The sequence below is a fragment of the Sorex araneus genome, chromosome 5 (genome assembly GCF_027595985.1).
Source record: "Sorex araneus isolate mSorAra2 chromosome 5, mSorAra2.pri, whole genome shotgun sequence".
NCBI lineage: Eukaryota > Metazoa > Chordata > Mammalia > Eulipotyphla > Soricidae > Sorex > Sorex araneus.
The window spans coordinates 195,709,302-195,735,950 of NC_073306.1; the positions used below are offsets into that span (position 1 = coordinate 195,709,302).

General features: G+C 37.6%; 1 protein-coding gene across 4 annotated transcripts in view; it reads left to right on the forward strand.

Moving 5' to 3' along the window:
- Window positions 1–26,649, forward strand: part of SLC4A4 (solute carrier family 4 member 4) — a 389,797-nt gene that overhangs the window by 296,378 nt on the left and 66,770 nt on the right. For all 4 annotated transcript variants that reach the window (XM_055140936.1, XM_004617877.2, XM_004617876.2 and 1 more), the window contains 2 exons: window positions 4,631–4,902; window positions 17,515–17,585. In XM_055140936.1, the coding sequence (XP_054996911.1) occupies window positions 4,631–4,902; window positions 17,515–17,585 (343 nt within the window). The remainder of the gene's footprint in view (window positions 1–4,630; window positions 4,903–17,514; window positions 17,586–26,649) is intronic.

Consider the following 26,649-nt stretch of genomic DNA (forward strand, 5'->3'; position numbering starts at 1 on the left):
TATTTATTTGAAACACAGGGAGCTGGAGAGAGTACGGAAATTAGGGATTAAGTGTAGCATGCTTTTGTCTAGCTAGGCTCCATCCCCCACATCACCTGGGTGCTGTGGAGGCCCCCAGCACGGCCTGGATTTCTTAGGTTTCATCCAGGAGCAACTCCACATCCTTGGCCTTGAACTGTAGACCTGGTTGGCCCAAGAATCTCCAGGGTCACCTCTTCAACTCCCCTCTGCCTACTATGTCCTCCCCCACACCGCTCCCCCACTTCCTGAGCACTGCTTAGGAGAACCCTAGAACCACCAAAATAATAGAATATTTCGATCACCTTAGGTTAAAAGGTTAAAAATCAGTTTTTCAAAACCTATGATACAAATGCAAGAGACTATGCCTGGCTGCGCCTGGCTGTTTCATCAGGGCCCCTCGTAGCAGGGGGCGGGGTGGGGTGCGGATTGAGTTTCCATCCCTGCCCCGAGCAGAGCCCCGGCATTCCAACACCTCCGAAACCCAGCCACAACCATGCTCAAGGCCCCTCTCCACATGTTCAGACAAGCTCATGCATGAAGGAACTGGCAGAGGAACCCAGGTATACGGGACCAGGGGCTGAGATACACCACCCCCCCATGGCGAAGATCCAGAGACTATAAAACAGCATTCCCGGAAGCCTTTTCTAGCTTCTTCTAGCTTCCTAGACTAGAACTAGACCTCTTATAGCCCAGTTCTCCCTCTCAGAGAACCTGGCAAGATAGGGAGCATCCTGGCCGCATGGCAGAGCCTGGCAAGCTCTCCATGGCGTATTTGATATGCCAAATACAGTAACAATGATGGGTCTCATTCCCCTTACCCTGAAAGAGCCTCAAATGCGGCACCGCTGGGAAGAACGAGCAAAGAGAAGCTGCTAAATCTCAGGGCTAGGATGAATAGAGACATTACTGGTGCCCAATTAAGCAAATTGATGACCCACGGAATTACAGTGATTACAGTGATTCAAAGTTGTACAGAAGCTTCATAATTAAACTTAGACTTTAGGCTGTCTAATTATCATTTGGTTGTTTAATGGTTTCTTTTATATATAACTTGGAAAATTTACTTATATACCTTTGAGTTACTATTTTCTTCAATTGTGTTTCTGGGTTTATTCATATAATTTTGTTGAGAGCTTCTATCTGTCAGTAGCTGAACTATACGTTCTGTAGCATGCTTCAAATGTAATTTCTTCAGTTTATCTGTATTATTGGTTTTATCCTACAGCTCAAAATATCTAGAAACACTGTGAATCAAATGCATTTTCTCCTTTTTATTCACCAAAGAAATTTTTTTAATCTGTGATATAATTTCCTGTAACTTTTTGTACCTTAATTCCTACTTAAGCATGGCATCAAGGATACTGGTAGTGGTATTGACTATCATTTTCTTATAGTCATTACTGTTGATCATTTTTTAAAAATCTCCTATTTCTTTATTCTTTTCTTCTTGCTGTTGTAAACATCACTTCCATAATGAAGTGACATTGGTTTTAATGATTTTATTTGGGTTGTTTTTATAAAGCTACCCGCCAGTATTTAAATATTTTAGAGTTACTAATTTGGCGTATTGTTGAGAATCTCAGAAAATACACTTTTCCCCTTGTACTCAGATTGACAGTGTTCTTAATGATTGGCTAGTTAATGAAGTTGTTTCTCACCCTCTCTTATAGACAATTATGTAAATAACTTAGCTTTGTCTTCTTGCTTTTTTATCTTTAAAATATTATTTTAGAATTTTACTCATTAATTATTTTATTACTTAAATATATTTATTTTTTTTAAATTGAATCGTGGTGAGATACACAATTACAAAGCTGTTCATGATTGGACTCCAGTCATATAATGTTTCACCATCCATCCTTTCACCAGTGTACCTTTGCTATCACATGTCTCCCGTTTCTCTCCTGACCCCCCCCATCCTCTATGGCAGGCACACGTCTCTCTCTCTCTCTCTCTCTCTCTCTCTTTCTCCCCCTCTCTCTCTTCTTTTGGACATTAGGCTTTGCAATACAGATACTGAAAGGTTATCATGTATATCCCTTTACCAACTTTCAACACCCAGTTCCAGAGTGAACAAATCAAGATCACACTACCTTTCACCTTGTTGAAAAAGCAAAACAAGGTCATTATTTTAAATCACCAGGTAATTGCTTAAAACTTTCATTTTAAGTTTTTGCTCAAGTAGTCCTTTTACTCAGTAGCAATAAAGTCATGTTTCTGAGCTCTGGATCTGAGAATGAATCACTGTGTAATAATGTAAATTCCTCAAAATTCCTATACCGTAGCTTTTCCTGTGAAAAGCTATGCTCATGAAACATGAAACATGCTTAGAATTAGACAGTAGATGTCAGAGGGAACTAGGTGACTTTAGCAGGACTCCAGGGAATCCAGAGAATACGGAGGCCCATCTTGTTATTAGTTTAAAAATACAGATAGGGGAACTATGGGTAATTTTTAAAAGGAACATCTGGAATACAGAGATTTGTTTCAGTCCAGTTCTTCCCTGATATCCCTGGCAATGGAAAATGATGGAAGCGCCATAGCTTTGGGCTTTATAAAATGAGCCATATTTGACTCATTAGTCAATACTAATGAATATTGGGACTCTATAAAGGATCAGAACTGTTAGGGTGTGTGTATATAAATAGATCTATTATAAGAATTTGCTCATATTGCTATAAAGCCTGGCAAACAAGAAATCTGAAAATATCAGGCTAAAGACCAAAGACAACTGGTTCTCGGTATAAGTTCAAAGGCTGTCTCTCAACTGATGTTACAGAGTCTAAAGACAGTCTGCTGGGGAATTTTCACTTGCTTGGGGGATGCCAGGCTTTGTGTCCTAGTTAGGATTCACACTGATTGGGTGAGGTTCATCCGAGTTACTGCCAACTCTCTGCTTTACTCAAACTCTGCCTGTTTAATTCTGAACTAGAACCCAAACACCCTGAGAAATACCCGTCGTAATGTATGACCAAATGTATGACACCCTACAGCCAAGCCAAATTTATATAGAATCACCACAGTATCTAAGAAACTTTAATTCTAAATATAAAACTTTGGTTATGTGTGATAGCTCACAAACTATTTATTCTGGCCAATGCCAGTGACTTTCAGCCAAATTTAGAAGGCAGGCGTGCATTAATTCATTCAGCATTTCTTTATTGGGCGCCAAATATTGTGTTCTATGAGGATTTCAATGTATTCTAAAAGCAGTGGGAAGCTTTCTAAAGTTTTTAAACAGAGATTTCTGATTTGCATCTAAAAAGATCACTTTGGCTATGATATGAAAATGGTTTAACAGGGTAGGCATGGATATGAATATGATATCGATGAGGATGTTCTTCTGATAATCAGGCAATTACTTTTGACTGGTTTAGACTAGGTTGATAGTGATAAATAAATGTATTAGAAAAGTGTTAAAATATGTTGCTAACAGTTAACAGAAACTCATTTTCTAAAATGCATGGCTATAGAACATCAAGCATTCATGATCCTTAAATTTTTAATTTGCCTCATACAAAAAAATGGGAATACTATGAAATACTAAAATAATCACCACATAAGTTTTAAAAAGTCAGTGAAATGGTAAAAGGTCATAACTCCACCGATTTTCCTCCTTATGAATCTAGAATTAATTTGTAAGAAATGGAAAGCACATTAAAAACAAAACAATGGTTACTTAGGTGGGGGCAGTCTATTCTAAGACTTGCAGTTTACAGTTCAGTGTTAAGCTGCAGACCTTTCCTCTCTGGCTTGACCCTCCCTGGTGTGCCTGGAACGTTTCTATTTGCATATTTTGAATGTTTTTTTTTTTTTCTGCAAGTTCTTGCTCTAGTCAGATACATTCATTCAGTGATGTGTGTAATCATATTGATATCACTAGGTATTTTTTTAATTCTAAAATTTGTTTGTTTTGTTTTGGGGTCACACCCCGTGGTGTTCTGGCTCTGTGCTTAGGGATCATTCTTGGTAGTGCTTGGGGAACTGTATGGGGGTGGTGGGGATCGAACCCTGGTTGGCAGCATGCAAGGTAAGCATCCTATCACCTGTGCTATCGCTCCGGCCCTCATTTATACTGTGATTATAATTGTCAACTTATCTCACTCCATATCTGGTACTGACCTGGGCACATAGAACATATTTATCTTAGAGTCTTTATTAACCAATAAAGTTCAAACATTTACTGAGCACATATTTTGTGTTAGCAGTTTAAGTCTTTCAAACTGTTTGCTCTGAAAATTCCATGAAGATAGGGAACACATTTTTTGAATGAGAATATTAATGTTACTTACCTAAAGTGAGTATGACTTTGATTTTCTTTTAAAAAAATTCTTGTGTTTATGGTAACATTGTATTACTAGATGTTACTAGTAATACAATGCATTACTGGTAAAACATTGTATTACTACAATGTTTATGGTGACATTGTATTACTAGACTAATGCCAGATGCTTAAATACTTTTCTGGATAAAATAAGAATGCATTCTTACTAATGTCTAAAAGCAGTCTTGTGTTTTTAGCAATAATATCACAGACAGTTGATAATTTCATATTTTTCTGTTTTCTAGGAAGGAGTCTAAATGCCGTTTTTTTTTTTCTTATTTCCAGGGACAATAATTTTGACTATTTGGAGTTTCGCCTTTGGATTGGCCTGTGGTCAGCCTTCCTGTGTCTCATTTTGGTGGCCACTGACGCCAGCTTCCTTGTTCAATACTTCACTCGCTTTACGGAGGAGGGTTTCTCTTCTCTGATCAGCTTTATTTTTATCTACGACGCTTTCAAGAAAATGATCAAGTTAGCAGATTACTACCCCATCAATTCCGACTTCAAAGTGGGCTATAATACTCACTTTTCCTGTGCCTGTCTGCCCCCTGACCCAGGTGAGGACATCGTGCCTTTCGTGTATGTTTGCAAGGGCAGGGCAAGCTTTCAGCATGGAATGCTCAGGAGAGGTTTTCTTCAGAAAAACCTGTGTTCTGCCTGAGGTGTCTTAGGTATGTGGTTCAGGTCGGTGAAACCAGGAACTTCGAAATACGAATACAATTAGTTGAATGCTTTAAAATGAACTCAAGTTTCTAGTTGCCAAGATATGCTGTGTATGTTTGTTATTCTTTATCTTCCCTGAGAGATGAGAAAAGCGGGTACGTACATAGGTTAACAGATAGAAAGGCCAGGCCGACCTGGTCCTCTGAATTTCCTGCATTGTATTTCACTGCTCCCTTATGCTGAGGTCGGGAACCCTTTTACTGGTAAGGATGTTACAGCATCATTTGTGGCCAGACAGCACAGACAGGGAGCCAAGAGATGCATAGAGTATCTGTGCCGTTTTATACTAGGGCCAGGTCACATGATTTCTTGGACCGTATAAGGCCTATGGGACAATTACTCCCTACCGCTGTGCTAGAGGAATCTTGTCTTACTTTTTTCCTGCTTTTGTTTGTTGAGGGCACACCTGGGAGTTCTCATGGCCTGTCTTTGAGCTCAGGAATCATTCCTGGCAGTGCTCAAGAGAGTAAGTGCTGCTCTGGTGATACTACCCGTGTCAGCTGCACACAGGGCAAGGGCTTTACCACTGAATTCTCTCTCTCCAGCTTGAGTTTCACTTTGTTTCTGCCAACTCTGTTTCACAGTTATTCCAGTGCTCCATATACTAAGGCCACCCACAGATATCTTTCATTTCCTTACTTATTTCAGTTAGCATCATCCCTTCAGGCTCTATTCAAAGGTGCAATTTCATTTTTAATGGTAGAATAGTATTCCATTAACTATACATACCACATCTTCTTTATCCAGTCTGTCATTGGGTTTTTCTGATTCCACGTTTGGGCCATTGTAAATAATACTACTGTGAACACAGGAAGCCAATGTCTGCTTTGTTTGTGGTTCTCAGTACAAACCTTAGACCTCATGCATGCAGAGTTTGTACCCCATCACTGGTCTACATCCCTAGCTCAATAATATCTGTTTTTACTTAATAATTCTGAGGAGGTAAAAATATTTAATGTTTAAAGTAAGCATGCATGGTCCTATTGTAGCCTAGAATGCAAAATGGTTATGAAGATCTAAGCAAGATTCTCTGAAGAACTTTTATGCTTGTGGCTGACTCTACCAAATTATTCTCACAAATTTGGACATATCTGCTTTTTTTCTCCACCAGTTTGGTGAAGTTTAAGAAGGGGAGTGACATGTTTAATAGTGAGAGAAAAGATAATAGTATATTATCTTTTGGATATATGGCAAGCTACCCGTGGCATACTCGATATGCCCAAAACAGTAACAACGATGGTCCTCATTCCTCTGACCCTGAAAGGTCCCCTAGTATGCCACCAGGCTACACTCACACGTGACAGGTGACAGGAAAGAATGGAGATGTTACTGTTGCCCACTCGAGCAAATCAATGAACAATGGGATGACAGTGATACAGTGATATCCTTTATTTGGGTCAGTTAGTAACATGAAAAGATAGGACTTTGTTGGACTTTGTACTCATGGACTTTCAGTCTCCTTTAAAGAGTTCAAAACATACTAAAATGAAACCAATAATTAAGAACAAAACAGTGAGAGGAACATGGTAGAAATAAAAAGGTTCGGACACACAGGTATGACACAAAGTCCTCAAAGCTTATTATTGCCGGTTGTAGAGATAAATGGCTTACATGGTAAAGGATGTGCCTGGTACATATGTTGTTGCCTGTGTTTGTTACCTGACACTGCAGGGACCCACAAAGACATTAAGTCAGGGGAAGGCCCTGGTGAACCCCACATTCACCTGAAGTGAATCAGGCTCTCAGCAACAACGGGCATGATCCCTGTACCAGCAAACAAAATAAAGACCATTATTGTTTAAATATGGACATTTAAAGTATCATCATAATTTATAAATTACTTGGAGAAAAATAATCACTCAATACATCATAAATATTATCATTCAAATAAGTGAATAGCCTTGAATCCCTCCTCAGATAAATGCAAATGTTACATGATCCGATGAAATAGAGCTCCTTTTAAGAAAGTTGGTAAGGCCCTTTGTAATCATAAACTCTAGGATTCCCAAGGAAATAACTTCTAAGAAGTGAATAATAGACATATTTAACTGTAGGATTTTGAGCTTTGTTTTTTATTTCTATTATGTGCATGTATTTTTATTTACATATAATAGAAAAATCTGTAGGGTCACTTGTTCGGTAAGTCACCTAACTTATTGTTAATAAGTCTGAGTAATCATACACTAAGATTTCCTCAAGCAAAACAAAAGAAGAGAAAACAAAAATACTACTCAGCTGTTCTGAGGTTTGAGCGATTCATGAAGCCAGGTGAGGGCTTTGTCAGCACACCTGTCACCAAAAAGATCTATCATCAGCCCCGCCCACTTGAGACTAATAGAAAATTGCTTCTGTTGTTTTAATTGGATATTGGCAGAGAACACAGTATGAAAACAAGGAAGACATACTCAAATGTGTTGTTTTTTTTTTAAATATAATGAAGATTTTGCTTAGGAGTTTCTTCAAAGAAAGATCATCTGTTTTGGTTGTTGTGCTTTTCTTTTCTTTTTTTTTTTTTAAAGAGAAATGACAGGAAGGGTTGGATTGCCACTTTATTCTCTCAAGTGGCAAGTGCAAAATGAAGTGTTGATAGCAATTCTTTTGGCGCACTTTCGTAGAAGAAAGTCAGTCCTGAATAGCTCAACTAGGAGTTGTCTTAAAAGAATGTTTTCATTGCTACTATTTATAGGTGATACTGATAAAATAATATAGCAGGACTTTCAAGTCAGAAAACTTATATTCAGTTTTTCATTTGGTTAATACCCATAAGGTGACTTTAGGCAAGTTCCTATCCCCAAGGTACATTAATTGAACTTTCTGTAAAATGGGATTAATAATCGCACCTTCATTATATTATCCCCTATAAAATTCCCTATAAAGCCCCTGTATAAAATCACTTTGCAGAGAAGAAAATGAAGTACATGAAGTGCTGGGTACATATTCTGATAGTTTCAAAATAAATGATAATTGCCATTGCATCTTATAAATTATTGCTACTTGCTATTATTACTGCTCTTGTGCATAGCCTTGAGGGTTACTAAGTAGCCATTAGGTAATCTTCATCCCCTGCTAAGCTACATTGTTGGGCATTTGGACCATTTTGCAAAAAGACTGTTCATCTCACAGGCTATTCTTAGAGTATTTCTGGGTGAGTGGTACTCATGAGAGATATGTACATGAGTGCAACAGATTATTTAGACCAGCAGAGATGAAATAGACATGAAATCTGTTTCTGGTTTGTAAAATGACAGTGTATTTTTGTTGTTATTATTGTTGTTGTGTTTTTATTTGGGGACCACACCCAGTAGTGCTCAAGGCTTACCCTTGCTTGGCTCTGTGCTCTTGGTGGGTTCTGGGGGCTATATGGGGTGCAGAGTGTCAAACCCAGGTCAGCCGCATGCAAAGCAAGTGCCCTGACTGCTGTACCATTTTTCCAGCCTCACTGTTATTCCATTGTTCGTTGATTTACTCGAGCGGGCACCAGTAACGTCTCTATTACACTCAGCCCTGGGATTTTAGCAGCTTCTCCTTACTCGTCTCTCCCAATGATTGGAGGCTTTTACAGATTCAGGGGAGTGAGACCTATTGTTTTCCAGCCTCACAAATGTATATTCTTATCATGGTTTATATTTTGTAAAACCTCTTAAGATTAATGATTATGTATTTATCTCATAACCTAGATGCTTACTGATAGCAGTCTGCATGGATACACCATGTTAGCAAAGTGAAAAATGATAGTGAGAGAATAATACAGTTACATTTACACTAGAATAAGTATTCTAAAAATAACAAAAGGAAGGCCTTTCATCACAACATGCTCTGCTAGTAAAAAATTTAGTCAATGAGTCAATAATATTTAAACTGGCGAATGTCATTGTTTTTCAACACACTGGGATAGTATGTAATAATGAACCAGCAATTGCACAGATGGAGTTGTGATCCTGCAAACAGAGAAATGATTGTACAGGCAAGGAAATAGGGGTCACTTATACACTAAGAAAACTCTCTTCATAGCCTCAATAATATTATAGAGGTTTTCTGTGTGTATGTGTTTGTATGTTGTGATGACAACTGTCTTCCTCTTTCACTGATTAATCTCACTTCCATAAGATTTCCCCACTTTTCTTAGTTTCCTTTTCTCAATACGTCTTTTTCTTCTTCCCTCTCACATGCATTTAATGCTAACCCAGACCATATACCTAATTCATACTAACCCAGACCATATACCTAGGATTTCATTTACTGGCTATAGTTACAAAGCTGCAAGGGAAATTAGCTATGAAATCTGGTGTATGCATAATTTTTATGCTAAAATTCCCTTTTCTCAGAAATGGGATAGCTAGTAATTAAATTAGCAAGAACAATAGATGTTATCCTTTGTACTGTGTCTTCATGTTTACATAGCAGAGGTACATAAGGTGATTCAGTACAAAGACAAGACTTAAACCTGACAAATGACCAGGTGAAGGTCAATTCACAATATCTTATTTCAACTCCAATCTCCCAACTTAGAAAATTGCTAATATGATGAAGCATAAACAGTATGTGCTTGGGAGTAATGGAAAGCAAGGTTGAACTTTAGCTTTAATAAGCAGAGTGACCTAACAGTTGTCTATCTGATTGCTTAGTTTTATAGTTTCATAATTTCTTACCTGCTTTAGTAATAGTATTTGCTCCTAGAGGTTACTATAAGGATTAAATGGAAATTTTTGAAAAATTATTATCTAATAGAATCTAAGTGAAAAAGAATTCTCACTTCTTATTCTAAAAAAGATGTCCCAGACAATTTAATGTTTGGGTTGTATGATTTTAAAGGAATTCAAACAGTGACTTTTCCAAGTCTTCTTTTGAAAATCCAAGTCTTCTTTTGAAAATCAAGCATACTTGATTTTCAAAAGAATCAGGCTTCTGCTGGAAGACTAACCCCCCATTTTATAAAAAATAAATGAATGTTGAAGCCATGTTTTAAAATAACTGATAAGTTCAGTGCTTCATATAAGTTTTTTTGTTTTGTTTTGTTTTTATGCTTTTTTGGGTCACATCCGGCTATGTACAGGGGATACTCCTGGCTTTGCACTCAGGAATTATCCCTAGTGGTGCTCGGGGGACTACATGGGATGTTGGGAATCGAACCTGGGTCAGCCGTGTGCAAGGCAAACGCCCTACCCACTGTGCTATTGCTCCAGTCCCTAATTTAAGTATTCTTTTGTTGAATCTCAAGACTGCAAAGTGTTGTCCTCTTTACATAGTCACATTGGAAAGACTTTGAAATCCTAGAAGTGAGATATTTAGTTACTAAGAGGAACTAAATTTATTCAAAAACATAGGTGCTAAAAATTTTGTATATAGGGAACATGGGCTGGAGCGATAGCACAGCGGCAAGGTGTTCGCCTTTCACGCGGCCGACCCGGGTTCAATTCCTCCGCCCCTCTCAGAGATCCCGGCCAGCCCGCATGGCAGAGCCTGGCAAGCTACCCATGGCGTATTGGATATGCCAAAAACAGTAACAATAAGTCTCACAATGAGAGATGTTACTAGTGCCTGCTCGAACAAATCGATGAGCAACGGGATGACAGTGACAGTGATAGAAAACAAGGACATATACTTTCTGCTTTCTTTTTAGTCCTCTCCTTTTCCTGCTCATGTATTCCTTCCTCTCCTGCCATGAACAAAAAAATGTACTCAAGGTGTATTTCATTGATTTTGAAGAATTGGGCAACTTTCAATGAAGTAAAATATCTGCATGGCACACAAACTGATTTTCATGAGGTCTCTTGTTTTTTAAAATAATGTTGTATTTTTAATGAACAAGGTCAGACTTTCAGTTGATCCAGACTTTAAAGCTACATTTCTAGGTGTAAACAGTCAGCCTGGTACTCCTGTTTATTCACTGACTGTGTCAAGGTGCAGTGACTCTGTGCTCAAGGACACATGATAATTTGGAAAGACCAGAGGTTGGTTTTGTACCTGGAGGAGAAAGAAGTGTTGGAAAAAATTATAAACAAATTAAAGGAACATAAAAAGTTGCCTCAAAGGGATGGACACCATGCTTTATTGTTAATAAAAGGTATATGTTTTGTTGATTCATCATTAATTGTTCCAGGGAGAAACGTTTAATAATGATTGACTAATATTAGTAAAGGCCTTGTTTGGCTCAGAGAATATCATTGCCTATAGTATCTCGTAAGTCAAAGATTAGCTATTCCTCACATGGAGCTGTAAGACCGGGTCTAGTGGCTGAAAGGAACCATGATTTCCATTTCCACATGTTTATATTGTCCACAACATGCGTTTCTAAGTATTCAAAATGGTTGTCAGAAGAGTAAAATTGTATTACCATTCTTTCTATATAGTTTTTCTATTATCTTAATATATGTTATGCTTCAGAATATTATAAGTATTAAAATGCCAAGTGCCAAACATTTTGTAGGGGATTGTAATAAGCTACATTTCTATATAAATATTATATTATATAAACATATTATAAATATTAACAAGCTACATTTCTATGTAAACATTATATTATATAAACTTTATAAATTATATAAATCTTATATGTTATCTCTTATTATATAATTTATTACTTATGATATTATATGCATGTCAATCATAGCATATAAATACTTGTACATATTTAGTAATCACATACACTTTGTATGATAATTGACATTCTTCTCAGGGATGAAACTCTGCTTTATCCATTTCATAAGACTATTCGCTGCCACCTGTTTAGAACTTACCTTTTACTAGACACTGTGCTAAAAAGGCCCTGAAAGAGCCTCCAATGTGACATCATTGGGAAGGACGAGTAAAGAGAGGCTTCTAAAATCTCAGGGCTAGAAAAAATGGAGACATAACTGAGACTGCTCGAGAAATTTGACGATCAACAGGATGATGATGATTATGATGATGATGATAATGATGATGCTAAAAATTTGGTCCTTGTCTTATGCATTGCATAGACTAATGGTGTAGTGAAGGGTTTTAAATTCCATTTCATAAATAGGAAGCTGTGGTTGAGAGGAGAGAGATAATTTCCTTAAGATCAAGTGAGTTGAATGAGGGACACTGCTTCAGAGGGTGAAGAAACCTGATTCTTTAGTGTTTCTTTCACTGCCTTGTGCTTCAGGGGGAATGTCAAAACAGATGGATCGGTCTCAGTGACCAGATGTTTCTTACTGGCTCTGTGGCCTTAAATGCGCTTTTGTGCATATTCCTGATGGTACAGTTCCTGCTAATGTGTAAAGTCGAAGAGTCATGGGGCAGTTCCCTGTGCCAGGTCACCAAGAAGATAAAGAGGGACAACCTCAAGCAGTGCTCTTGATATCCCCCGTGCAAGAGGTACGCTAGCTATGGCATGTGGATATATGTGTGCTTTTGACTCCTTCAGTCTGTTCCAAGCATAAGGAAAAGCCAGGTCTCGATGGAAAACTCACAAGCAAATTTCTAAATGTCCGTTAGTGACTATGTTTATCTCCTGAGTTCCAAAGCATCAGCTTGAATTTGATACCCGGGAAGGAGGATCAAGAAGTGAAAATCCACGTAACATAAAACGAACAACCTGTGGAAACTCCCTGAAACCAAGTATGGGACACAGACTGTCCCAGTTAAGGAGCTAATTCTAAACTAGTTGAATTTCTCACGCAGAGTTTCTTTGCTTCCTAAGCCTTGATGCTGAACAAATAGTGAAGAGAAAGTACAGTGTGTTTTGGCTTTTCTGTTTGACCTTTCCAAAATTCTAATTAAAGATATTGCATATTCTCTATTTACTGACCCTTCTTGGGGTTTTCTTGTTTTTGTTTATTGGTTTAAGGCTTTTTGTGGGGGCGGGGAGGGGCGGGAAGGGAGGGCTGTACACACAGCAGTGCTTAGGGATTACTCCTGGCTCTGTGCTCAGGAACCACTTCTGGCAAGGTGTGGGGAACTGTTTGTGGTGCCAGAGATCAAATCCAGGTCAATGTGCAGGGCAAATGCCCTGCTCCACTGTATTAGCTTTCCAGTTGTCATCATTCAATAATAATTGGTTGCCAAAAGATTCACATCACACATGTCTAGATTCAAATAATTACCAATGACTCTTGTAGATGACTCGCAACTGAGAGTGATCATTTTCTCTGTTTTGACTTTCCATGTGCAGAAAGTATGAACTTTACCATATTCTGCCACTCCATATTTACGGACGTGCTTGTTTATATATGTTTTTCAAAATATTGCTCTTGAAGCAGATGCTTATTTAAATAAATAATGCAAGTTTATACTTTTTTGCGATCCTTTTGACAATGGTCTTTGGGATTTTAACAACTAATTATGCTTTAATAACATGTCTCAGAGGAAAACTGAAATGAGAAAAAAAATTAGATGAAGAAACTTGATGTGTATCTGAAACTTGAGAGCAGTTACTAAAAGTTCAGATTGGAATCCTATTTTTAGCTCCTTTTGGTCTTTATCTGTCATGCATTTCACAAAGAAACCTTGAATATCTTTTCCCCTCAACTCCTTAGTCCTTGTTTTTATGCAGAGACGCGTATTGCAATAAGACCTTCACTTTTGTGGCAGGGAGCTTATAAAATTGCAATTATATTATAAGAATTGAACTCAGGATGAGCAGCTTCCTACATGCCATCTAAGTAGTCTCTGTTTTTCACATATTATTTGGCTTCAAATGCTTGGATGCTTAGACCTTTCGGCTCAGAGCCACGGCACCCACATTGGTGGTGACTCTCCCGCCTTGAACTCAGTGACTAAGATCAAAGCAATTTACAAAAATTTTGATCATTATAAGTACTGGATAGGAATGTAATGAATGCTGAGTTGAGCAAAGTTTTGATACAAATTTGGTTTCAGAATAACTCTATAATCCTATTCAGGAAACCTAGAAACCTTTCATATTTTGCTTCAGAATCCCAGGAAATGTAAAGCAGTCTCAGTGGATAGCTAAACCATGCGCTTCGGTCTGTTTTCAAGTGAGCAAGAGAAATAATGCAAGAAAATGCATTTAATGCATTTTCCTTTGTAGAGGAAAATAGTCATACCAGTCTGAATTTGGCAATAATAATAATGTATTGACAACTGCTGCCTTTTGGACTGGATCCATGTTTGGTGTTATTGTTTGGGTCAAGCATCTTTTAGCCTGATTTGAATCTATTTGTAACCTGTAATTAAAGACAGTAAGAAAGCAGATGCTTTTTTATTTATTTTTTATTTATTCTTTTTTGCTTTTGGGTCACACTAGGCAATGCTCAGGGGCTGCTTCTGGCTCTGCCCTCAGGAATTACCCCTGGCGGTGCTTGAGAGACCAAATGGGATGCCATGGATCAAACGCAGGTCAGCCACGTGCAAGGCAAATGCCCCACCTGCTGTACTATTGCTCTGGCCCTGAAAACAGACGCTTTTCAGCATTCTTATTTCACTGATAAAAAGTGGAAGTCCAGTAGGTGGCTAATTTTAACAATCCCAGGTCCTTCAAAGATCAAAATGGATGCCAACTGAGAAAAACTGATTCAACCTAAATCTTTTCTCCTATTTAATGTTGTTGTAGGACTGGAGCGATAACACAGCAGGTAGGGCATTTGCCTTGCATGCAACCGACCCGAGTTCGATTCTTCTGTCCCTCTAGGAGAGCCCAGCAAGCTACTGAGAGTATCCCACCCACATGGGAGAGCCTGGCAAGCTACCCATGGCATATTTGATATGCCAAAAACAGTAACAACAGGTCTCACAATGGACATGTTCCTGGTGCCCTCTCGAGCAAATCATTGTGCAATGGAATGGCAGTGCTACAGTGCAATGTTGTTGTTGTATTTGTATTGCTGTCAAACGCAATGGTGCTCAGGGAATACTCCTGCTCAGAAGATACCCATGCTCAGAGGTTACCCTCGGCACTGCTTGGGGGTCCTGCAGTGTCAGAGATGGAATCCATCCCTCCTTCCCAGCATGTGCTCAGCTCATTGAGCTGCCTCTCCAGCCCTTCTCTATTTTTTTGACATTTTTCATTTTTCAGCTTTATTGAATCATTGATAAAATGAAAATACAGCAAAGCATATGCAATTTGATGGTTTGATATGTACTTTGCAAAAGGATTCCTACTATCAAGTTAATAGATATATATCACCTCATTCTTATGTTCTGTTCTCATAGCCAATTTTACTTAAAGAAAACCATGTATTGTTGGGGCCAGGGAGATAATATGGTGGGTAAAACACTTACCTTGCATGCAGCCAACCCCAGTTCCATATGTGCACCTCATATGGTCTCTCCGAGGACCACCATAAGGGAGCCCCGAGCACAGAATCAGGAGTCAGCCCTGAGTGATGCCAGGAGTGGCCCAATTCCTCCCCCAAATAAATAAATAAATACAAGAGTTATTTGTCGTCAATACTAGTCACCATATTTTACTAGTCACCATATTTTACATTAAATCCTCCTCAGACCTCTAATTATTGGAAGTTTATAGTCGTCTATCAGCCTCTCCATATTTTTCCCTCCACCAGCCCCTTGCAAACAGCAGACCACGCGTTTGCACTGTCTTTACTCCCTCTTTATTCCATTCTGCCTGTAAGGGATATTGTAATATTTGTTTTTTTTCTGTCTTTTTTTCACTTAACCTAATCACCTTGGGGTTCCTCCATATTATTGAAAATGACAGGATTTCCTTCTTTTAAAAAATAAATAATGAGTAGAAATGAGGGTCAGGAGGCCTGGTCGATGGTTGGAGGCATGCCACTAGTCCTGGGGTGGGGGAAGTTAGGACAGAGATAAGAACTCTTTGACCATGGTATCTGGAATGGATCACTCTGGACAAGAACTGAGCGCTGGAAGTCGGTAAAGGGATCTACATGATAATCTTTCAGTACCTGTATTGCCAACGATAATGCCATGAGGAACGAGAGAGAGAGAAGGCAAGAGTGAGGAGAGAGGAAGAAAAGAGCCTTTTCTTTAGTGGGGTGGCAAGGATGGCGGGAGGAACACTAGAAACTCGTACACTGGTTGATGGACGGGTTTTGGCGCAGGTGTTGGCACATTGTATGACTAAAACCCAATCATGAACAACCTTGTAACTGTGTATCTCACAGTGATTTAATAAAAAGAAGAAAAGAGGAGGATTAATAATGAATATTTTTTATTTCCTGTTAGTTAAGTACCAGGCAGTGCAAATTCTAGTGAAATCAGTGAACAAGGCAATATCTCTCTTCTTCTTACTTCATGGACTATATTCTAAATTTCAGCAGTCAAATAGACCTATTTGTTTTTGTTTTTGTTTTATTGTAGCCATGAGATAGTTACAAGCTTTCATGTTTGGGTTACAATCTCACAATGATCAAACACCCATTCCTCCACCAGTGCACAATCCCCCACCGATATCCCAGGTATACCCCCTCTTTCCCACCCTTCCCCTGCCTCTGTGGCAGACAATATTCCCCATACTCTCTCTCTACTTTTGGGCATTATGGCTTGCAACACAGACACTGAGAGGTCATCATGTTTGGTCCATTATCTACTTTCGGCATGCATCTCCCATCCCTAATGATTCCTCCAGCCATCATTTTCTTAGTGATCCTTTCTCTATTCCATCTGCCTTCTCCCCTCTGCTCATGAAGCAGGCTTCCAGCTCTGGGGAAATCCTCCTGGCCCTTGTATCTACTGTCCTTGGGTGTCAGCCTCATGTGATGTTATTCTATACACCACAAATAGACCTATTTGTTTCTTCTTAAAGTACCTACATATACTACTTTGAACATGGCAAACTTAAGAAACAGTCTAAGAGTCTGGAGGTAGACCAAATAATAATTCACAATTTGGATGTTAAATAAACTCTGTGATCCTCAAAGATGTATATGGGATGAGTGTTTTATAATATTTCCATGTTTTATCTGAGTAGCAATTTATCTTATAACACATAAAGCTTCACTAAAAAAAATGTCTTGATGGTATTGTTTATCAGCTAAAGAAAAGTGGTTTAATTACAAAACACTTTTTCAATGCTGTATTTTAATTTTACACTTATAAATAGGAAGACGAATGATTGACTTAATGAATTAGGATCTTTTGCAAGTTACACCTTAATGAATCTACAAATGATGCCAAATAATGAACTTATTTTAAGTTATTTAGCTGTTTATCCCCATCATATTCATACTTTACTATTTAGTAATTTTGGTCTTCTAACATTTTTGCAAAGATATACTTTCTTGTGAGTCCAAAATTCCACATCTGTTAATTCTTAATTAGTAAAACTTCAATAAGTGAGAGTTGACTGTAAATGAGAAAATCATCAGCTTGCTTATTAACAGCCATTTCTTCTACTAGGCAAATATATGGAGTGCCTTTCAAAAAAAGCAGTTTTATCGAAAATCTACAACAGATTTTAATGCCTTGTCCTTAAATATTTATCTAGGTTGCTAATTATGCATTTTGGCTATTTTAATTTTATGTTAATTTTTTTGTTACAGTTAATATCTCAATACCTAATGATACCACATTGGCTCCCGAGGAGTTGCCAAGTATTTCTTCAGCTGACATGGTAAGTGACTTAACATTTCAAACCACTTTGTACTGTGATATCTAATTATAATGTTCATGTGCTCTAATTATAATATTCAAACTATGATGTCCCCTACCCTTTGGCAATCTTATCATTAGCACATATGTAATTGTCAGTAATAGTGAAGAGACCAGAAAAACACTTCTTGCCCTAGTCAGTTTGCCTTTCTTTTTCTTTTTCTTTCCTTTCTAAGTTAAAGTCAGTAACTTCTCCAGCATAATTTTTAAATATTCTTGGGAGCATAGCTAATATATCCCATTGAGTTACCTTGAACTATTTTCACAAGGAAAAGTAGAGAAGCTGAACAAATGAGGGCGTGGTCTCTATTTCTAGTATAAGAATCCTACCAAATGGGGCTGTGTTTCTTTCACTAAGCATAATTGTAGCGGGACCTTTCTCTTGTCACTTAGAAAGACTCTGCCTCTGTCACATGATATCCTTTCCCATGACTTGTAACCAAGGATCTTTAAGAAAGTGGAGCTAAGCTTTAAAAAATGAGCTATTTTGCATGGAAAGTCACACACTGGAAGAGGACTTTTGTGTTGGTCAAAAAGGGGAAAGTGCTGTTTCAGACTTCTAATTGTGTTCCTTCTACACTGGATATGGAATCTTACCAAAGAATATCAATCTCTCAGTTATAAAGACAGAAGCCATAATACTTGGTGTTGACAGAGTGCCCATCTCTCAGGAAACCAGACTACTTCTACAGATATTATATTATATAATGAGTACCCACAGCATCCCTTTCAAAAATGATGCTTTGTATCTTTCTTGGACAACTCTCACTTGACCCTGTTTCACTTTGTTTTCATGTTCTTTTGGCTCTTTTGACTTCTCTCCGTACTATTAATGTTTTTCTCTGACTTTCCTCAAACTTTGCTTCTTTATTTCCTTCTTATTTAATTTATCTACATTTCCCTGACTATGTGTGTGAAAAAAAGATATATATGTATTCATAAATATTTAAAGGCCACATTTTAAGAAGGGATTTTCAATCTTTGAATCATATGCTTACTTCCAAACAGGTTTGACTGAAATACATAGAAAATACTTCCTGCTGTATTTTAAATAATTTTAATTAAAATATTAAAAAATTGAAATGTATACTAGACTGTTGATTTAAATGAACAGTAATAAAACACTCCCTTGGACAGATTTTTTTTTAAGTTTGCTTCCTAACTTGATTGTTTTTATAACTGATCAATGAGAGACTTATAATTAGTGAATTTCTAAGTTCTATCTTTGGGCCAGTTGTGGAGACTTCAGTAAATGAAATAAAATTAGAATATAATGTCACTTAGCCCCCTGGAAACAAATGGAAGCTATGGTTACTTCTTGCTGGATGATGAGAAAAGAATACTTGGATGGCAATTTAACTATTGTATTTTATAGCCTCTGATAGAGATCAGATGTTTTACATAGATTGTCCTTATTATAAATTTCACTATGTGTTTTAATCATTAGCATAACTTAATTATTAGCTAGGCATAATTTTGTTCAATTTATAAGAGTATAATAACTGAGACATCAGAAGGTAAATACTTAGGCTAGTGAAAGCAAGGATTAAACTGTGTCTGAGTGGTTCCAAGATTTGTGATATGCTATTACAAATTAGTGTTTTAAAGTTTTCAAATTCAAATATTTACTCTTTCAGTTTCTCTGAGTGTTTTGTATTTCAGGCAACAGTACTTCATGTGTGCACTAATCACACCTTAATTTAAGTGTAATTTCTATATTTATTACCTCTCAAGAAACATTCAGACAAATATATATATAGCATATGTATAATTGCAAAAGGAAATTTTTATTTTACTCTTCATATCTTTTTCTATCCATAAAAACTCCCTTATGTAATCACACCTTAATTTAAGTGTAATTTCTATATTCCTTTAGAGAAAAATTCAAACAAATATATATATATGCATGTGTATAATTACAAAGGAAATTTTTATTCTACTCTTCATGTCTTTTTCTATCCATGCAGACTCCCTATAATACACACAAGATCTGCACAAAATACATATCACACAGTGTATATAGGTAGATGATCTAGTTCTAAATGTTAAAGAGATAATAAACTTTATTATTATCAGTAATTAGTACCATTTATTTTCTCTTAAACTTTTTATGTTATTTGTCCATAATCCTTACCATAACTTTGTATTGTTATGTTACCTATTTTACAGATAAAGTTTAATTGCTTTTAAATCACCGGTATATAGTAAAATTACTATTTAAACTTGGGATTTTGTAATTCCCATATCTGTTTTCCGGGAAACTAATATGTCCCATGTCAAAGGCTTTAAAGAGAGTGAGTTCTTATCATATGGCGTTATCAAATGCAGAACACTATTCCTTATCAGACAGTGGAACTTTCTCAGTTTCTCATTTGTGAAATAGTGATCCTGTTAATATCTGCCTCAATGGTACCATAGGATCAAATTGACATACAGTCAAGACAGCTTATTGACTTTCATAAATATGTCTCTCAATTAAAGCTAGGTAGAATAAGCATTCTAATCAAGTATTAGTATCCTTTCATAAGGCTTCATAACTTTCATAAGTTATGAAGTTACTTCATAACTCAGGCTGGTGGAGGTACCAGCCACTCAAAGGTCACTGAGTTCTGTATCTGCCTTTTCTGATGTTCTGAATCTGTCCTATTTGGACAGTCACCAGGGCTACTTCATTTTCTTCTTTCCCTTTTAGGCATAATTAAATCATGAAAAAAAAAGTGACATGCAACCTTTGAGCATCCCTGAGAACATTCTTTCAGAGGAAGGAAGGCCTTTCCCCTTCAACCTCATTAGCATGAAGACAAGCTTTGTTCTTAGTAGCAGGATTGTGTTTTCTGGGTAAAAGAGCAGGGGGTGGGGGACATGGTCATTAGAATGTGTAGGCAGAGATTAGAACTCTAGAATAACCTTATCTCAAGATAAAATGACAAGCTTCTCATTTCCACTTATGTTGGCATCACTTCATTGTTGTTTCTCTGCATGTTCATCGGTTTTCATGTAGATTTCTTAAGATATCCCTTCAATCTGCAAATGAAGTTCTTTAAAATGTCCCCATAAGGGGCTGGAACTATAGCACAGCAGGTAGGGTGTTTGCCTTGCCCGGGTTTGATTCCCAGCATCCCATATGGTCCCTTGAGCACTGCCAGGAGTAATTCCTGAGTACAAAGCCAGGAGTAACCCCTGTGCATTGCCAGGTGTGACCCAAAAAGCAAAAAAATAAAAAATAAAAAAATAAAATGTCCCCATAAAACTTTGAAATTAATAACATATTTCCCATAGAGTATGTGACTTTCCCCTTACCAGCCTACAGACCAAGAGAACAGATTTTAAAATCTAATGTCAGTCTCTTTAGAGGACATAATTGAATGCATCCAGATAGCATTTTTTCTGTTCATTTATTGGTTTTTGTGCCATACCCAGTGGTGTTCAGGACTTACTCTTGGTTCTGTGCTCAGGGATCACTCCTGACAGGGCTTGTGGGGCTGTATGTGATGTTGGGAATTGAACCCTGATTGGCTACATATAAGGCAAGCACCCTACCCACTTGCCCACTTCCCACTACCTTTCCCCTAGTTAATATTTTTCACAAAAGATCAGTTTCCATTTTTTAAATTAGAATGCACAGTTCTTGTATTCACTCTAGACAGTTTTAAGCTCCCATGTAACTACTACATAAAACAAGATTGAGGACCTAGTTCCATCATTCCAGAAAGTCCTCAGCATCTTGGTTAAAGCCTCAGCTTTCTGATTTTAGGAAAATCCTTTTTTTTTTTTTAATCCAACTAGTTCTCTCTTCAGAGGGCTGATGGACACCTTAGGCCTTTTAGAATGTGTCAGAGGGGTTCCCTCAGCTTTCCACTAGGAAATTGGCTCTCTGGCATTCAGTGAGGATTCTGTCTAGGGAGGGGAGGGGGGGTCAGGGCTTTGGGACGGGAAACTACCCTGGCTGTGCTCTGGGATCACTCCTGGCTCTGGGGCTTGTGCTTGCCACCTGCAAGGAAAACACCTTACCCACTGTATTCTCTGGCCCCTGTGGTCCCCTCCTCATCCCCCCCACCCAGTTTTTCTGACTTTAACGTGTTGCATATATTTTAATTCAGCAAAAGTCAAAGAAAGTTTGTTTGATAAATGCAAGCTCAGTCTATATTTCGGCCTCCTCAGAACTCTAAATGTGTCACCCTTGTCTACATACAGCCTATAGATGGCTATTAAAAACCCACTGAGAATGTGGGAGGTAGGGGTGTGGACGCGTGACAGAGCACATGCCATGCATATGTGAGGCCCAGGATTGGTCACTGGAGCTCAGTTGCCCCCACCGTCCACCCGGCACTGGCATTCTCATTTTTAAATGTTTTACAAAAGTACATATCTTACTATTTGATTGCTAAGGAGAGCAATGTTAAATCTTTCATTTTTCTTCTTATGTTACCTGTCACTGTCACTGTCATCCTGTTGTTCATCGATTTGCTCGAGCGGGCACCAGTAACATCTCCATTGTGAGATCTGTTGTTACTACTTTTGGCATATCAAATACACCACAAGTATCTAGCCAGGCTCTGCCATGCGGGTGGAATACTCTCAATAGCTTGTTGGCCTCTCCGAGAGGGACAGAGGAATCAAATCCGGGTCGGCCATGTGCAAGGCGCCCTACCCGCTGTGCTATTGCTCTAATCCTTTATGTTACCTAGTGAAGCAAATTATTATTTGTTTCTTTTATTTTATGGATGGAATCACCGTGAGATACAGTTACAAAGCTCTTATATTTGAGTTTCAATCATACATGATTGAAAACCCATCTCCACAAGTGCACCTTCTCCACCAGCAATGTCCCCAGTATCACCCCCACCCCCATCCCAACCCTCTCCCTGCCTCTATGGCCGACAGTTTCCCCCATACACTCTCTCTCTACTTTTGGAAATTACTGAGAGGCCATCACGTTTGGTCCTTTATCTACTTTCAGCACACATCTCCTGTCCCGAAAGATCCCTCCAACCATCATTGACTTAGTAATCCCTCTCTATTCCAGCTGCCTTCTCCCCCAGCGCATGACGCAGGGTGAAACAAATTATTTCTGCTTTGAGATGCTGCTGATCATGGGACTAAAAACCATAATGGCCTCATAAATTCTTCTTGACAGTCAGACATGAAAGTAAAACTGCTTTGACTCAATGTGCCCTGTGGGTGATTTTCATTGGAAGTGGAATGTCATATTAATCTTGTGTGTAGCATCCATTTGATTTTTCTCCCATTGAAGAAGTCAAGAACAAAGTCATTCTTTTCTTAAATCACCTCAAAGATTAAATGTTCCTACTTTTAAAATATCATGGAGTTTCGAACATTAAATGAAAGATAAAATAGTGCAATAATTATCAGCGTACCCATCATTTAACTTCAATGACTGCCAACATTTTCACAATAACCCCCCACTTTTTTGTTTTGGAAGAATGCTACTCAATTTAAAATTTTAAATGAATTCTATGACATATGTTTGATTCTTAAGATTTACAAATAATTATAACTCAACATAGCTGGCATCATTTTCTTGACTGAATTTTTAAAGAATTAATTGAAATTGTTTTCATGAGATTGATTTCTAGTAAGACTCTTAGCAACTTGATTTCATCTTCTTTAATCTTTTTCTCACTACCTATTTATGCAAGCCATCTGCTTTGCCCATCTATTGCTGTCCTGTTTTACTTTTCACAACTTTTACTTTTAAAGTAGGCTTTCCTTAAGCTTTGATGAAAGACCATAGGAGTAAGTGAATTAAGCGCTATATGTTCTAAACCAGCATCTTTGTTCATGGTGTCTATCTCATGCTTTACCTCGTTGTTTCTGCCAAAAATAGAAGGAATACAGATCGAAACTTTTTCACTTTCATTGCTTTATCTGTTGGCTTTTGTTACTCCACCATCCTTCTTTTGATTTCCACGTCCCATATCTTTTTCTCCTCTGTCTTGTGAACCTGAGCATGCTACACAAGCTGATCAATACTTAATTTTTATTGTGTTTTTTTTGTTTAATTAAGTTGATTAACCCCTGTCTACAACCTATCAGTTAAACACCCTTATATTCTGCTTTATATTATTCGTTAATATTTAAGTGGACATATTTTATTTTTTCCAAGGAAAATACTGTTTTTTGGGACCAAAGCAAAACTTCAAAATATTGTTTCGTGAGTACAATGGGTAGGGCCAGCCTGGGTTCAATTCCTGACACCTCCTATGGTACACTGAACCCACAGTAATGGTCCTTGAATACAGAGCCTGGATTAAGCTCCGAGGGTCACCAGGTGTGGCTCCCCCCAAATAATTTTGTTCTTCCTTATTGCTCCCTTACTTTTATGCATGTAACCAAGGCTCAAAGCACTTGCTCTTTTCTTTTGGTCACAGTTTTCTATTTTTCAGATATCATTATCTCTAGTGGCCTATATATCTAAGTTTTTTAAAAATTTAGAATTTTGCCCCCAAAAATTCCCCTTATATTTGAATTTAAGGTAAATAATAAATATTTTAAATCTAAGTTTATCCTATATACCTAGAGTAAAATTAATTTGTAAATTGATAGGTATACTTCAGAACTTCGGGCTGGAGCAATAGCAGAGCTGGTAGGGTATTTGCCTTGCATGCGGCCGACCCAGGTTCGATTCCTCCGCCCCCCCCTCGAGAGCCCGGCAAGCTACCGAGAGTATCCCATCTGCATGGCAAAGTCTGGCAAGCTACCCGTGGCATATTCGATATGCCAAAAATAGTAACAACAAGTCTCACAATGGAGACATGACTGGTGCCCGCTCAAGCAAATCGATGACAGTGATACAGTGATACTTGAGAACATCAAATATTACAGATGTTGATGAGGGGTTTCATTCATCCAATTCACTAAAATTCTTTTGAGCCTGTTGTATCTTCAGTTGAACTCTACCTCTATCTTGGTCTATTATTTTTTTCTTGTTTGATTCAAGACATTTCATGCCTATTTTGTCCTTTGCAGAACAATAAATACTCTTCCTCCTGGAAGTTTTTCTTCTTTAAGTGAACAAACACAATTATACCCTTGGATTTTTCTGTCTTTTATCTTCCTCTTTCCATTTTTGTGTTTTTCTAATAGTTCCATTTTTTTTTACATACTCATAGCTAGAGTCTTTCTCATCCACTGTAAATGCCTCGGAGGTCTTCACGAATGCTAAATGATTTTCTTTGACCTTATAGTGGTCATATAGCTTAACCTAACCTATACATTTATTATTGTATCTCTTGGGAAAAGTCTGAAATTGCTGTTCAGATATTTTCACTCTCATTTCTCAACTGAATGAATTGTAGATTCACTCTTTGAAGACTTTCTCAAATATGTTAAAGTTACAAAGAGAAAATAAAGAAATTGACTGTAATTTTTCTAAGTCTTCATCCTTTGTTAAGTCTCTGCAACATTAGACCTTAACTCCTCCATATTATTTCCCCCTCTTTATATATCCATTCTGAACATTATCATTGTGTTTCTCTTTACCCATCATTCATGACGTTGACATTTTTATAGTCTAGTTTTATCTTCACCTTCACCTTCTATTTGAGGAGATATTTTGCATTCATTTTAGCACTTATCCTTTTTTTAGCACTTATCCTTTTGTAGTTATATTAAATCTAATTTCTGTAGTGAAAAGCATTTTTTTTGTTGACTTCTAAGGCCAGATCTTCAAATTAATTTTTCTTCTAATTTCAGATTGCCAGATTCATTATAATTTTAGCTTAGTATTTTACTAGCCCCCCACGTTAACACTGTTGGTATGAATAAGGGAAGCTGCAATGTATTTGTACTAGAAAGTCATGACATTTATTGTATTATGAGAGTTTTAGCAGACACAAATGATGTCTAAGACTATATTTACACTGCTTTAATCATTTATGTTTTATTATAATTTTCTATAGAAAATAAGCATGTGTATTTAAATATACATATATATAAATAAATGCATAAAGTGAGAATTACCTATAAAGAATAAGGAAAAGAAGCAATGAGATACTATGCTATATTAAATCCTGAGAAGAAAGGGGTAACTTGAACGAAGTTGGCAACAGTGGTTATTGATGAGATGAGCTCTGATTTGGGATGTATATTTTTTTTCTTTTTTGCTTTTTGGGGTCACACCCTGTGACGCACAGGGGTTACTCCTGGCTCCGCACTCAGGAATTATACACCTGGCGGTGCTGAGGGGACCATATGGGACACTGGAAATCAAACCCGGGTCGACTGCGTGCAAGGCAAACACCCTGACTCGCTGTGCTATCGCTTCAGCCCCTTGAGATGTATTTTGATGTAAATTGTTCACTATAAAGATGTTGCTTGTGAGAAAGAGATGAATTAACATAGACATGACTTTTCTGTTCTTAGATTTTAAAAGTATGAAGTTGCTATTAGCAGAGATGGGGAAGACTACGTAGATTTAAATAAAAGAGATTAGTTATGAGCAATGGCTATGAGATATCAATTAAAGCTGAGGAATAGAAATAATTGCAATATTATTCATCTTTTCTTATATTGGAGGCCATTTGCTGATGAATTAAATCAGTCATGATTTACATGCATGATTTTTCTTGTTAGAAGATGAAAATTATAGTATGGTTGACATGTTAAAGGGAATGCATATTTTGAGGACAGAATTATCTTGGTCATCATAGCTGTACATTAATACTTCTTTTTGTGTGTGGCAGTAATGGGGAATAGAGAGTGTTTGGACTGGAGCAATAGCACAGCGGGTAGGGCATTTGCCTTGCACGTGGCCAACCCAGGTTCAATTCCTCCATCCCTCTCGGAGAGCCCAGCAAACTACTGAGAATATCCCACCCACATGGCAGAGCCTGGCAAGCTCCCCATGGCATATTTGATATGCCAAAAACAGTAACAACAATTCTCACAATGGAGATGTTACTGGTGCCCGCTCGAGCAAATTGATGAAATACTTCTTTTTAATTTAATAAAATTATAGGCCCCTCCCCACTTTATTGCTTGCTGGCACCCGGTGCCATACTTGC